At 43.0% G+C, this 13617-nt stretch overlaps 1 protein-coding gene across 5 annotated transcripts in view; it reads right to left on the minus strand.

The window, feature by feature from the left end:
- Positions 1-722: 722 nt before the first annotated feature.
- PPP2R2B (protein phosphatase 2 regulatory subunit Bbeta) overlaps positions 723-13617 on the minus strand; it is a 253230-nt gene continuing 240335 nt past the window's right edge. For all 5 annotated transcript variants that reach the window (XM_083600229.1, XM_083600230.1, XM_083600232.1 and 2 more), the window contains 3 exons: positions 11407-11576; positions 9496-9587; positions 723-6465 (listed from right to left, as the gene is read on the minus strand). In XM_083600229.1, coding sequence (XP_083456355.1) covers positions 6186-6465; positions 9496-9587; positions 11407-11576 — 542 coding nt within the window. In that variant the 3' untranslated portion in view covers positions 723-6185. The remainder of the gene's footprint in view (positions 6466-9495; positions 9588-11406; positions 11577-13617) is intronic.

Here is a 13617-nt window from a genome sequence, read left to right on the forward strand (position 1 = left end):
GAATCCTGAATTGCAGAGGGTTGGACTAGATGACCCTCAGGACCCCTTCCAACTCTACAATTCTATCTGTACTATCGGGATTATACTTTTCTAGCTATATTATAAACTCCACTTCAGAAATTATTTTGTATCATGATCATATTTGTCCACGAAAGTCCACAGTAAGGGCTCATCCAGGTTTGCCCTTGCCCAGACAGTTCCCCCTGAGGAAACCCAATCTTTACTGCTGAACTGGAGCCAACTTCAATTGGGTTTTCTCCTGTTTGCTCTGTTTTATTGCTAAAGTGCAGGTTTTCCCAGGAAAAGAGATGGGGCAAGGGCAAAATTTCTCGGACTCGTGCTTGTAAAGCACAGAAGTGGAGCACAGCTTGTTCTTGTGCTTTTAAGGCATGGGACAAGCGGAAGTGTGGAGAGCCCTCTATTATGACAAGCAGGAGATACCAATAGTTGCAAAAAAGGATTTTGAATGTGTCTGTTTCAGCATTTTTCTTTTTATCAACAGGATCTTTTAATCCCTTGTAAAATAGTATGAATGATATAAAGCAAATGCATATAGATTTCATAGGCTTTTTAATGGCCGTGCCTTGTGTTGTAGACTTGATTAGCTTTGATTTTGTGTGGAGTAATCTGTGCTGATTGTCTTTTATGACTAGGTTATAGTTTCTGTGATAGATGACCTTTGTTCAGAATGCAGACACCAAGACCAAAATAATAAACCCATGCTGGGAGAAGGTTTCATTTATTAGAGTACATTTTCCCTGATACATTGAAATCAAAGTTCCATCTTTTAGAAGATGATTACAAACACCATAAAAGAAACCCCACATTTCACCTCTCTCATCAACCAACGTGTTGTATGGCAACCCAACTAAATAGATCTGCCAATCCTGGCTGCGTTAGGCAAGCACTTGACTCCTGATGCGGGATTATGAAGGGGCTGAGGAGCCTGCCCCTGATAAAACTCAAATGGAAGATTTTTTGGCAGCTCGGCTTTTCAGAGAGGTTTAGACTGTGGGTTAAAAATAATAGCCCTTGTCACTTCACATAGCCTTGTTATTGGAGATATTTAGTGCTGAGGCTGGGCTGTGGGGGTAGTATCTAGGATGTGATCATGTTGCTTCCTGCATCAGTGAACACAATATTGATTGTGAGCTGTCATGGCTTGGGCACACTTTATGGTACTCCAGCAGGCTGCCTTCCACAATGGATCATGCCACATCTCTCATGCACTGCATTATCTTAAGACAGCCGTAAGAGCAATGGGGTGTCCTTCCTTAATAATACACCTCTCAAATATCTCTGTAGCTCTTCTAAAATAAGGCAAGCATCCAAGAAATTAGCAAACTAGCTCCTTAATGCTGCTATCATTTATTTATTTTTGGATTCTGAAATCCATTCAAGCCCATGGTGGTGAGCCAGAGTTTCTTGTCATAAAGCTTACATTTTTCAAAAGTGAGGAAGTGAGCATCACTAGGACAGACAGAATGAGAAATCTCTCTTCTTTTTTTTGCCCTTTGCCTCTCTAGCCAAGCCACCAGGCTCTTTTGAACAGGTCACCTCTAAGCAGAGCTCGATGCCAACATACCGTTGGAGCACATGACCCAGTCACTAGATTATAAAACCTTGGAAAAATCTCCAGATGAATCTCTTCCACAGAAATGGTTGATTCCCTTCTGAAAGTTCAAAAAGTGTTATAGCTGTTTGGTCTGTCTCATACAACAAATCAGCTTGTCCATTCAGTAATATGACAAATACAATTGGAAACTGCAAACAAAAAATAGCCTATTACGCAAATATTGGATGGGTAGGTATGCAGCTGGATACTATGCTTGCAGCTTTAAGCGCGCCGGGGGCAGAGGCGTTATGCACTTATGCCCCTCTCAGATCCATGGGCTACACTCCTGACCCTTTGATTCACCAGTTATTCCTTCAGGTTTCTGAAAGGTGAACTCTTTTCAGTCTGTACTCCAAGTATTGGCGCCTCCCACCCAAGTCTCTTCCTTCCTGCTTCCTGTTCCACTGAAAACTCCCTCATTAGTGGACCAAATTCAAGGGCTCACCCTAACCAGCTCTGTGGCCATCAGTATTGCCGCACAGCCCTATTGATTATTAAAGAAAGACCTTTAGCAGAATGTGAGGTGATGCAGTGGCAGCAGAGATGGCTCAGAAACAATCCTACGCACTGTGAGGCATGTGTTGGCCCTGAGAGGAAAGGGGGGGCACCTTTTGACATGTGTGATCTACTCAGCTAGAAGTGTCCCACCTACTGAGAAAGCTATGCCAGATTAAATTTGTCTTCTAGCCTGACAAGAACTTTCTTAATAAATGTCAACGTAAACTCTGGTGTAGCTCGCACATGGGAAGGAGTTGGGTTGTAAAGCAGGCCATTGTCATGGAATGACAATAAGGAGAAAGGAGTGTGAAAGGAACTTCACATTCTTTGGCATTATGATGCCCACAGTCGTATGGAAACCATCCCTTCCCAGCCTATGGTTGTGTATCCTTGGAGTCTTCCTAGTCACTGACTGCTTATGTGTGCTATGCTCTGTGGGGTCTCTTGACAGGAAACAGATGATGGGAAACAACCTGAACACAGAAGTACTTGGTGTGGGTCACAGTGCAAAAGCCTGGCTAGCAGCGAGTACCGTCAAGGATACACTTGGAGGATGCAAACCATAGGATGGTACTGTGAGCTCTTTCCATGCAATGGGCTTTCCAGCTCCCGTAAGTATTCTGACAAGAGCACTGCACACTGTTTGATAAGCTATTATTGAAACTCTTAGGAGTGTTTCCATTGTGTTTTATGATGCAGCAAGAGAAGGGAGATCTGAAACCCTGGTACATACATCCAAATACATTGCTGGATCATAACCGTAAGCATTTATGCCAGCATCTAACCTTGCTGTACTGAGGTGGTATATTTCTGAACACCTAAGGCTGGTGACAGACAGGGGATGGATACCATTTTCATTGTCCTTCCTTTTTGTGAGTCTCCTCGGGGGCATCTGTTAGCTCCTGAATGCTGGACTAGAGTAACCTTTGATTAACCCAACAAAGAAACCTTTTCCCTTAAAAGCTGTCACCTTTATTCTCTGCTCATAGAACACACAAGAGACCAAAGTGAAACAAGAGATTTAGTCTAGAATCCAAATTCTAGACAATATTCTTTGTGTGAACGAGCCCTTTGAGTCTGCCGTTGGGTGACCTTAGTGCCAACGGCATAGGGTTGGGATCCTCACTCAAATTTGGAAATTAGCAACTCCACACCAGAACATCTTGGAGACAATTTTACTTCTGATACCAGAGTGCAGCCTTTCTTTACAGGAAGAAAAAAAAAGACCTTTTTTTTAATTAAGAAAAATGACTCATTTACTCCTGCTATATTTTTTTATCATTTTGTGTTTGTTTTTTTAAAAAAGAGGTTACTCCTGAAAGCCATTACTTGTAATAAATTTATAAGCCAGCATACTTTTTTTCCTGTAGTCATTCCTTTAAACAAGGCAAAACATCTAATTTGCCCCTGACCTGAGCAGTCTCGTGAAGAGCAGGCAGGGAGTTAAGTAGTTTAATAACAATGAAAAAGCTTGATTCCAAATATCTGAACTTCCTCTTGCTCCCAGGACTATCAAATCAGTGTCCCCTTCCCTGGCTTCCGTGCAGCCTTGTAGTATTTTGATGTCTCTTGAGAAAGCTGCAGGCAAAGTCTTGCTCGTAAGGTGTAAGAGGTGGTCAGCTGGGCACAGGAAAAGGCTGGGCTTTTAAGAATCCTTTACCCGAGAGGGTGTTTAGAAATTCTTGTATGCTTCACGGCAACAATCACAAAGGTTGGAGCTACTGCCCCACTTTTCACAATCAGAGGAAACAAGAAGCGCATTGATCTTCAGATATCCACCTTGTCAGAGAAAGCATTGGTTTTATTTCTCGTAGGGTCTGTTCTCTGATCATAATTTTATTTACTTGTTTTTATTATTATGGTAGTTTGTTTTTTAAAAATCCCACCCTCCCAAACCAATCAATTGTTCAAGAAAGGCAAGACCTAGATTAGATCCTTGTAGTGGAATAGGATAGTTTACCATGCAAAAACGAAGAGCTAATCTTCATATTGCGGAACCATGGACAACCTCTCTTAGAAAGCAGCCAGGCGAGGATAGCAATACATGTTGGTTGGGTGGCTATTTTTCTGTGTGTGTTTGTTTCATTTAAATTCCATAAATTAGCAACTCAAGAGTTCGTTCTTTTAAAAGGAGGAGAGAAAAGAACAAATGTCTACTGGAATAAATAAATAAATAAACAATATTTAAACACGCACTACTAAAAATAAAAAAAGGAGAGGGAGGAACCCTCCCTCCCACACACAAATACATATTTATGTCATGCAAGAGATTGAAAAAGAACTTTTTTTAAGTTCTCTCAGCCAAAGCAAAGATAAAAATTTAAAAATAAACCCACAGGAACTGCAGAAGAAAGCTCAGATTTGTTTTGGTATGCAAAAAAGTTGCATATTGGAAGCATTGGGTTTCTTTTTTGTTTTGTTTTGTAAGGTATTTTGTATACCAGCAAAAGGCACCACAGGATCAACCCAGCCAAATCCCTATGAGGACATCTGTGGGGTGTGATGAAAAAAGGTAAGAGCCCTCAATAGCACACATGGTTCTTCATGAATGATGAGTCAAAATGTCTGTACTGTGTACCTATTTTTTCCCTGTCTTGGCTTTGCTTTTCTTCTGTCTGAAGGCCTTTCCAGAAAACAAAAACAGGGCTTAGTGATCCTTAAAGTAGCACTAGCATCATGTCCGCATGCAATGATGGAAGGACAAAGTGGACTTATTGCAAGTGGGACAGCGACGCTTCTGTGGGCTGGGCCTGGGCAATTCACATATTTTTCAGCTGGGGGAAAAATTAAGAGGGTGGATTTGTGTTCTAGCACGGAATGAGAACTATGGACTGATTGAAACTAAATTTAAAGGCGGTAGGGGCAGAATGATGGAATGTCACAAAGGCTGTGGGCTGAGACACTGCTGTCATGTGTAATGCGTTGGTAGCAAGAGCTTAGGACTTGCCGCTCTTTGCCATTGACAAAGAACAAATACAATTTTGTATGAGGTCGCTGGCTTGAATGGTATAGAGGGGGGAGATTCAGCATCTCAAACACTCAGATCCAGCCAAACATAAGCACACAAGCACTTCTGCAGTCAAAACATGTGCTTGTATCTGTCCCATTGAGATCAATGGTGCTTAAAAAAATATTTAGATTATGCTGGATTGTACCCTAGGAAACATTAAGTTAATGGCATAGTCATGGTAGTCACCACAGATGTCAGATACCAGCCAATAGGAGGTTGTGACACCTGTGCAACATAAAATGGCACGTAAAAATGCAACAAGTCCTCTAGCTGGAAAGAACAGGGCTGGGGTGGGGGGAGCAGAAATGGCATTTCACCCAAAGCAAAATCTTGTGGTTTTGCAATGCATTAGCTAGCCTGGGCAAAAATACATTTGTACCTCTCAAAACAACAGTGTTACAGCAAAACATTTATTGTGTGACAAATATGCACAATAAATGATAATCTGGAAAGGCCCTGAGTTGATAAAAGGTAAATGCCATTTTTAAAAAGGGGAAAGGACAATTGGGGGCGCGGGATGAACCAGCAAAGGAAACTGAATTCCTGTTTGGGGATGGGGATGGCTGTAAAACCCAAAGATCTCCAAAACTGGATAACTTAATCTTTAGATACAGTAATACATCATTGTATTTTATGGCCTTGCTTGCATTTTTTTGTTTTTGTAAATATATTACTATAGTCTTAACTTCTGTATAAATTGGCAGGTGTCTAGAACAATATTTTTAAAGAAACTAAAAGCTACTACTGAGTACTGGGGAAAAATAAAGCGCAAATAATTCAAGCTTGCTGTTGAATTAATGGTGTCACTTTGTAGGTCTCAATACTTGGAAGTCAAATGTTCCTAATGGGCTTTGCCAACCCAATTTCTTAAGGTTTGGGGAAAAGCAATAGACACTGGAATCTGAGTGCTTGCCTCTACATAACTAATGTTTTGCAGAGGAATAACAAAACAAATAAGGAGGAGAAGGAAAAAAATTAAAAGGAAGAAACATTTTAAAACTTGTGTTTGCTAGTTAGTACCCAGTACGTAAGATTCCTAAGGAACATCTCTCCCACCCCTTCCTAGTTAACCTTGTCCTGAAATATATACAGGTTATTTGTTGCTGCCACTGCTATGATATTTTCTGAAGGATGCCAAGCTGTATGCAGGATCTTCTTGCTAAAGTCCAGACTGTCCACACTAATTTCATCTTTTCTCCGTTTGCCCCCCACACAAACTTTGCGGGGTTTCAGGATGGCACGGGGTTTGCTGTTTTCCCTTGAGGCCTCCAGGGTCACATCACGCTTGGTGTTGCGATCAAACATTCTGAAGAAATTGTTGTAGGAGCCGGTCATGATGACACTGAGGAGCAAGCAAAGAGAATGGGGTGAGAACAGAAATCAAATCAGGTGACGTACCCAACAGAATTAAAACCTGTTTCATTTCCCTTCCCATGCATTTCCTGCCATACCCAATGATGATGGCATTAGTTTAGCCTTAGATAAACACTCCAGGCCCCTTTGACAGAAAAAGAGGCACCGAGGTGTAGAATAATGAATGGGGTGGAGGTGGAATTTTCTGTCCTCCAGATTTGTTGACTGAGGTGAGGTTTCACTTCCCCTAATGGTTGGGCTGATTCCAGCCAGCATGATTGCTTGTACAGCTGAGGAAAGTCTCACTGCTTATATCCCTGCAGCTTCAAATCCTATTTAACAGATATTGGGAATTGGGAGAACCTGACAATGAGGAAGCATAGTGCAGGGAGCCCTATTATACTCCTTCTTTTCAGACTCTTACGTTTTTCACCCAATCCACAGATCCATGAGAGGGGGAAACATAACAAAAAAGCTTTCCACATGAAAGAGGTACCGTATTTTTCGCTCCATAATATGCACTTAGTTTTTAGAGGGGGAAAGCAAGAAAAAAAATATTTTGCGCAGAGAATGTAAACAGCTCTTGCTTTTCTTCTTTTTCTGCTGGCTTCACTGCGAAGCGAGAGGAGGGATGGAAGGGAGCAAGCAAATTGAGAGCTGCTTACATGGCTTCTGTCCCGCTTTGCGCAGCTCTCACTTTGCTTGCCCATCTCTCCTCCCGCCTCACTGTAAAAGAGGAGGAGGAGGAGACACCAGAAAAGGTGCTTTGCTTGCTTTACAACAGCGCAGCGCCTCTTGTTCTGCTGGCTTCCCAGCAAAGCGGGAGGAAGAACGGAAGGAAGCCCTTACACAGAACCTCTTCCGTCCCTCATCCCGCTTCGCTGAGAACCCAGCAGAGCAAGAGCCATGGCTCCGGCTGCAGAGGCATCCCTCAGCTTGCAACTGCAGTGGTAGCCGATTGATCCCTCTGCCGCCCAGTGCATTTGCTCCCTAAGACGCACAGACATTTCCCCTTACTTTTTAGGAGGAAAAAGTGTGTCTTATGGAGCAAAAAATACGGTAATCAGCCAAATCTGCACTTGCTGTATGTACTTATCCATCTCAAAACAGAAAGATACAAATATGGGCTACAATGGGATTCCTTAATCTGGTTTTTTATCAATGTTATTGACTTTCAGTTCCCACCATCTCCCATCATTGGACATGCTGGCTGAGGTGATGGGAGTTTGAGTCCAATATTTGGAGGTTATCTGCTGACATGCCATCTTTTGTCATGCTTTCAGGTGTCTGGATCAGAGTGACCACTACTTCCACAAGGCTATGCAATTTTTCTCTTCTGCTAATATCCTGTGCACAGAGAAGGAATGCTCTGAGCACACCAGCCTTCATGAGATCCAGGTATGACTTAAGAATCCAGAGCAAAATCCCTGTCCTCAGACCCCCAAGTAAGACATAGGAGATCTGTGACCCTCCAAATGCAGTTGGACTCCAAATCCCATCAGTACCAGCCAGCATTGCCAATAGCAAGGGATGATGGGAGCTGTAATTTCCCATCCTTGCCCTAAGTAACAGCTGCAAACCCCTTTGGCTGTCTGCAAATGAAAATGGACAAATGTACTACAATGACAACCAGCAAATGTCACGTTTAATTTTACACTGCAGATGAAGTGACAGATTTTGGAAGGCACCTCAATCACCAAATTGGGAACATGAAACATCTTTCTGATAAGCAATATTTGAAAACTATATAAGCATGGTGTTTACAAATAAGGTGACAATTTAGTTAGCACAGCTAGAAAAACATCACAACTCATAGAATCATAGAGTTGGAAGAGACCACAAGGGCCATCGAGTCCAACCCCCTGCCAAGCAGGAAACTCATCTCCGTTCCATTTCTAAGGCAGAGAGAATGCTCCATTTGCAGGGCTGCCTCAGCTGCCTTTGCATGGGGAGTGAGGGTGCTACCTTTTCTTTCCAGGAGAAAGAGGTAGCCTGCCTGCCCCCTTGGGTGTCAGCGGCAGAGGGACTCCCTTCCCCCCCCAGTGGTGGCAGGAGGAACAAGCTGCATTGGCCCTGGCCATGTGAGGTGCAACCTCCTTGGCTCCCTCAGTGGGAGCAGTGGTGTTTCCCCCCAGTGGGCCAAGGCCAATGTAGCTTTTCCCTTCCTTTCAACATTGTGGTGTATCGCCAGGTCATGATGTTTGCGTGGTGATACATCGCAATGTTGAAAACGTGGAATTGCCCAGCCCTAGAAGTGAGCAGAACTCCACTAGGGGAAGCAGATGTGTTGGCTGTCACAGAGGGACGGGGATGGCACTTAGAATGCCTCTGAATCCAATGCTGCGCTGCTGGAAAGGACAAGCCCCTCCTGAGATGCAAATGCTGTGATCTTTCTGTCTCCATAAACCAAGGTGTAAATAAACTACATTTCTAAGACACTGCAGACTCTCTGTGCCTTGATGTTCCAATGGAAAAACAACCCTGGTTGAGTGCCCCAGCTTAACAGAGATTGGAGAGTGGCGAGTAACAATAAGTATTTTCCCTGCCTGCCCCTGCCTGTAGATATCACAATGATATCTACACCACAGCAACAGGGGCATAGCACTGGGGGTGGAGGTGGGTTGTCAGGGCGATTGTCCCAGGCAATTTTTTAAGAGGAGTGTTGCCCAGACCACCTTCTCTTAGCCAGCCCTATGGTGCTTTTTGCAAGGCTGGGATCTGATCAGATCCAAGCCTTGCAAAGCAGCTCAGGGAGGGCTGCCTGAGAAGGATGCCATGCGCTATTTGACCCCAGCTTCGCCTTCAGGGGGTTGGGATCAAAGGGCACGTGTCCTTCTCATGATGCCCTCTGTGAGCCAGCCCTGTTTCTGAGGCTCACGACTGGCACATGCTTTCCCCCTCAGCCCCAATAAGCACACACTCTGCCACTGCTCATGAAGCAGAAGAAATGCAAGATCAAATGGCGTAAACCAAGAGGCAACTAGGGGTGGGATAGCAAAAGTAAAAGGAGGCTCCTTACCTGTCAGACCCATTCCACACACATTCAAATTTATCAAAAATGCAATCGTTCTCGTAGAGGGAGCACAGCTTGCTGCGGAGGTAATCATGAACCTAAGGATTGAGGCACAGACAGAAAGGGTGATAGTAAAACAAGGTTCAGTGGGAATCATAATCCAAAACCTGATTTATAAATCAACACGACATAATATCCACTAGTTCCCTACAAGCTCACCTCTTACTCATTTAGGTTATCAGATACATTAATCCTGGAGACATCTTCTACAGTGGATACATTAAGCTCTTCATTACTAATCCAGAAGCATGACTCAAAAGAAATGATGTTCACAAGGTACTTAAGGGGAACACAGCAGTCCCATGGGAGAAGGCTGCTCCATTACCAAAGAGTGGGAAAAGACAACCTCAAAAATCATCTATTATTATGGCAATAGGGGAGAGACATGGGTAGGAAGAGCACTCAGCAACCTTATTTTCATAACAAAGATTCAATGAAGGGTGAAGCTGTCCAAGAATCAATGCACACACTTGCCTTGCAAGCTCCAGTTATCTGTTCCATTAGTCTGGGGTGAATGTGTATAGGGGGAAGTCCACTCCGGCATCCAAGAACGATGTTGGAGGATACAGGTTTAAGGGGCAGGCCCAAGACTTTTTGCTCCCTGAAGCAAAGAGGCAAGATGATGCCTTCCCAATTCCACATACAGAAGCTACTTGGGTTTGCAATCTACTCTTACTTCTGCTTCATGAGCAGGGGCAGCATCCTCCACTGCATCTGAGGGCAGTAGAGTAGAATGACACACACAGTGCTTTGCTCCAATACTTTTGTAATTTCTGTCCACCAGCCAGCACCTGCTACCTCAAGTGGTTGCCTCATTTTACCTAATGGTAGGGCTGGCCCTGATCCCTCCCCTCCACCTACAGGGTGGAATTCATATGAGTTCCATCGGCAGAAGCCCTGCACAAGGACTTCTGCTTGCACAACAGGGTCATGTCCTGCATACCTCTGAAATTGAGCCGGGGGAAAGGGAGGGTTAGGAGAACCACCAGAACAGTATGCAGGGAGAAGAGGTGGGGAGGTGATTCTGCCTGGCAAGCTGAAACGCTTGCACTGATGGAATGTTTGCAATAGCGTGATGCTGAATTCCCCCTATAACGATCAAAGCAGAACCTCTGCCCAGGTAAGAAGCATTACATTCAAGTAATTCAGAGCAGTCCTAGTTTATTGGTGGAGAGTGTGCTCTGCATGCAGAAGGACCAAGGCATATCCAGTTAAAGAGTGTCAGGTAGCATGCAGCAGCAGGAACTGCCCCCCTGGCTGAGTTGTTGAAGAGCTCCCAGCCAAAGTAGATAATAGTGGTCTACACGGACTGATGGTCTGCCTTTATATAAGACAGCTTCATGTATAGTTTGGCCCCTTGGCCTCGCTCCTGTAAGAGACAGTCTGTGTTCCCTCAAAGATCCCTAAAGGCACACCAACGTTATTAGGCAAGAGAACACAAGTATATTCCAAGCCTCATCAGCAATTTCATTACTTTGGATTTTTTGACAAGCAGCCTTAAAATGATGCCGTTTTCCATGAGATCATATGCAACAGAAAAAACAAACCACAAGTATCATTCTAATTTCAGTTGGAATGGAAAGGAGCATCCTAAACAATGAGGACTTTGCCTGGTAGTTCAAAGAACTCATAACAGTAGTTATGTAGCAGTTTTGAATGTTCAAAGTGCTTTACATAGATTGGGTTTGGCCCAGACTTAAGTAATATTCAGAGCAGAATACCTGAAATCAAATGTGTTTAAGTTATGTCTAACAGTGGATCAACTCTAAGTACGACAAAGGCTGGGTGCATCACTTTATCTTTAATTCCTACCACCCATTCATTCACAACACACCAAAAATCTTGAGGATGAGGTACCTGGTATGTTTCAATAGGTCTGTTCTCCATGTTGAGGTCCCACACCTTGACAGTGAGATAGTCCCTGGTCATGATGTACCTCCCGCTGTGACTGAACTTAACATCAGAAATTGAAGAGATGATCTCAGAAAAAAACGACCTGTTACTTGGGTCTTCGGGCTCTTCAAAAACTATACAACACACAAAAAACAAGTCACTTAAAACATGGCCAAGGCGCAAGTAAATAGGGCTGGTGCCAATGTGGTAAGTATTGAAGTATTGATGTGTTTCACTTGCACAGCAGTGTGGAAATAATTAATGGAAAAAAGGTTACAGTTCAGGATAGTATCCAGATATAAGTGCTAGCGGAGCATTCCCATCCCCACTGTGTTTGTCAACCGAGGAGCGGGGATATGCCAACCCCCTAACCCTTCTTCAAAGAGCATGGCTCTCTGCAATCACGAGTACAGCTAAATGCCTAAAGGCTTTGTTTTGAATCTGGAACCCCAGTCGGACAGGGTTCTGGGTCACGTGGAAGTGTTTGCATATACAGATTTATGCCTAAAACCTACATTATGGACAACTGTGCTTCGTGCACATCTACACTCTCATTCTGACAAGCACAAAGGCAAGAATGCCCTCAAAGGGCTACAATAGCTTTCATTTCACAGAAAAAACAAGACCATAAATGACACAATCCTGCAAAAATACATCCTTATCAGGGCGTAAGCCTTATTGAAATCAAAGGGACTTACTTCTAAGTACATATGCATAGGCTTGCAGTGTTAGAACTCATCTGAAAGTATCCTTTTTAAAAAAAATATGTTTCTATTTTGTTTTACTGTGTTTTGAAATTTTGTAAGCTGCCCTGGGAAAAATGTATTGAAGTGGGCTATAAATATATAACATTTTATACGGGGAGGTAGGTAGATAGTCAACACAATAGGAAGAGGAATGGATAAAGTCCACTTTTAAATATGAAATGTGTAAGAAAATTTGAACAGTTTCAGATGCCTCACAGAAAGAGCAATGATGCAAAAATCAAATTTTATTTTAGAAAAAATATATACTCAGCTGAGTAAAATCTCCCCTAAAAGTTCAGAGTTTAGTGCAAAAGCTGACAAAGTTGAGGAACAGAAACTGCTCCCCTCTTTACAGTCAATAGTTTCTTTGCCAAGTCTCCCTTCTGCCTAATGACAAAGGTGGGGTGAGGGGAGAGACACAGTAGGATCAGCACTGAAGTCTTAACAAGATCTTGTTTTTTCAGTCCTTAACATATAATTGCCAGAGTGAGATTGCTTGTTTTGCCAGCTTTTTCATTCACCTGACAATCTCAAACTCCATCAAGCTACCTACATTTGCATTTCAATGTTTCAATGCATGGCATCATTAAATATATATACCTGTAGACTATTAAATATTAATTTCTTAAATTAAAATGCAACAGAACAAATCGAGCTTTCACACCTGGACTCCCACTGAATGACTGGCAGCAAACCAAAGTAAATAACAGTTTTTAGGAATCTAAACAGAAGTGTAGTATGATTACATCACGTGGGAAGTCAATGAAACTGCACCCAGTTTATGCCACCTTCTGATTTGTAAAGTTGGCTTCCATGGGACCAAACCTTGGTACACTGGATCAGAAGCCAGAGGGATTAGCTCTTCAGCTTCATGGAAACATTGAGAATCTTCCTGTCTTTGTTGCAGAGGCCTACTGGCCAAGGCCCTGACTGCACCATACAGTTAAAGCACTATCAAACCGCTTTTAACAGTCATCCGCAACTATTCCCATTCCCAGAATTCAATGGGAAGAGGGACTGATTATTAAACCACTGTGGGGACTGTAGCTCTGTGAGAGCAATAGGTCTCCTAACAACCCTCTGCACCCTTAACAAACTACAGTTCCCATGATTCCTTGGAGGAAGCCAAGACTGTTAAGAGCGGTGTGAGAGTGCTTTAATTGTATGATGCAGATGTAGCCTAGGTTGCTTATAGAAATCCTTCTGGATCAGGGTGAACCCAAGTGTAGGACATTCTGCCTGGCATCTATGGCTAATAAATGTGGACTTCCCTGCATCTTCATTCTGACCTTCTTCCTAAGACATTTATCTTGCTTCTGTCATGGAACAGCTCATCTATATGCTGCACTCTGCTTTTGCTTACCCAACTATAGTGTGTGTGTCATGCCTATCTATCTATATCATATATATATATATATATATATATATA

Source organism: Podarcis filfolensis, assembly GCF_964270895.1.
Source record: "Podarcis filfolensis genome assembly, chromosome: 2".
NCBI classification, from domain to species: domain Eukaryota; kingdom Metazoa; phylum Chordata; class Lepidosauria; order Squamata; family Lacertidae; genus Podarcis; species Podarcis filfolensis.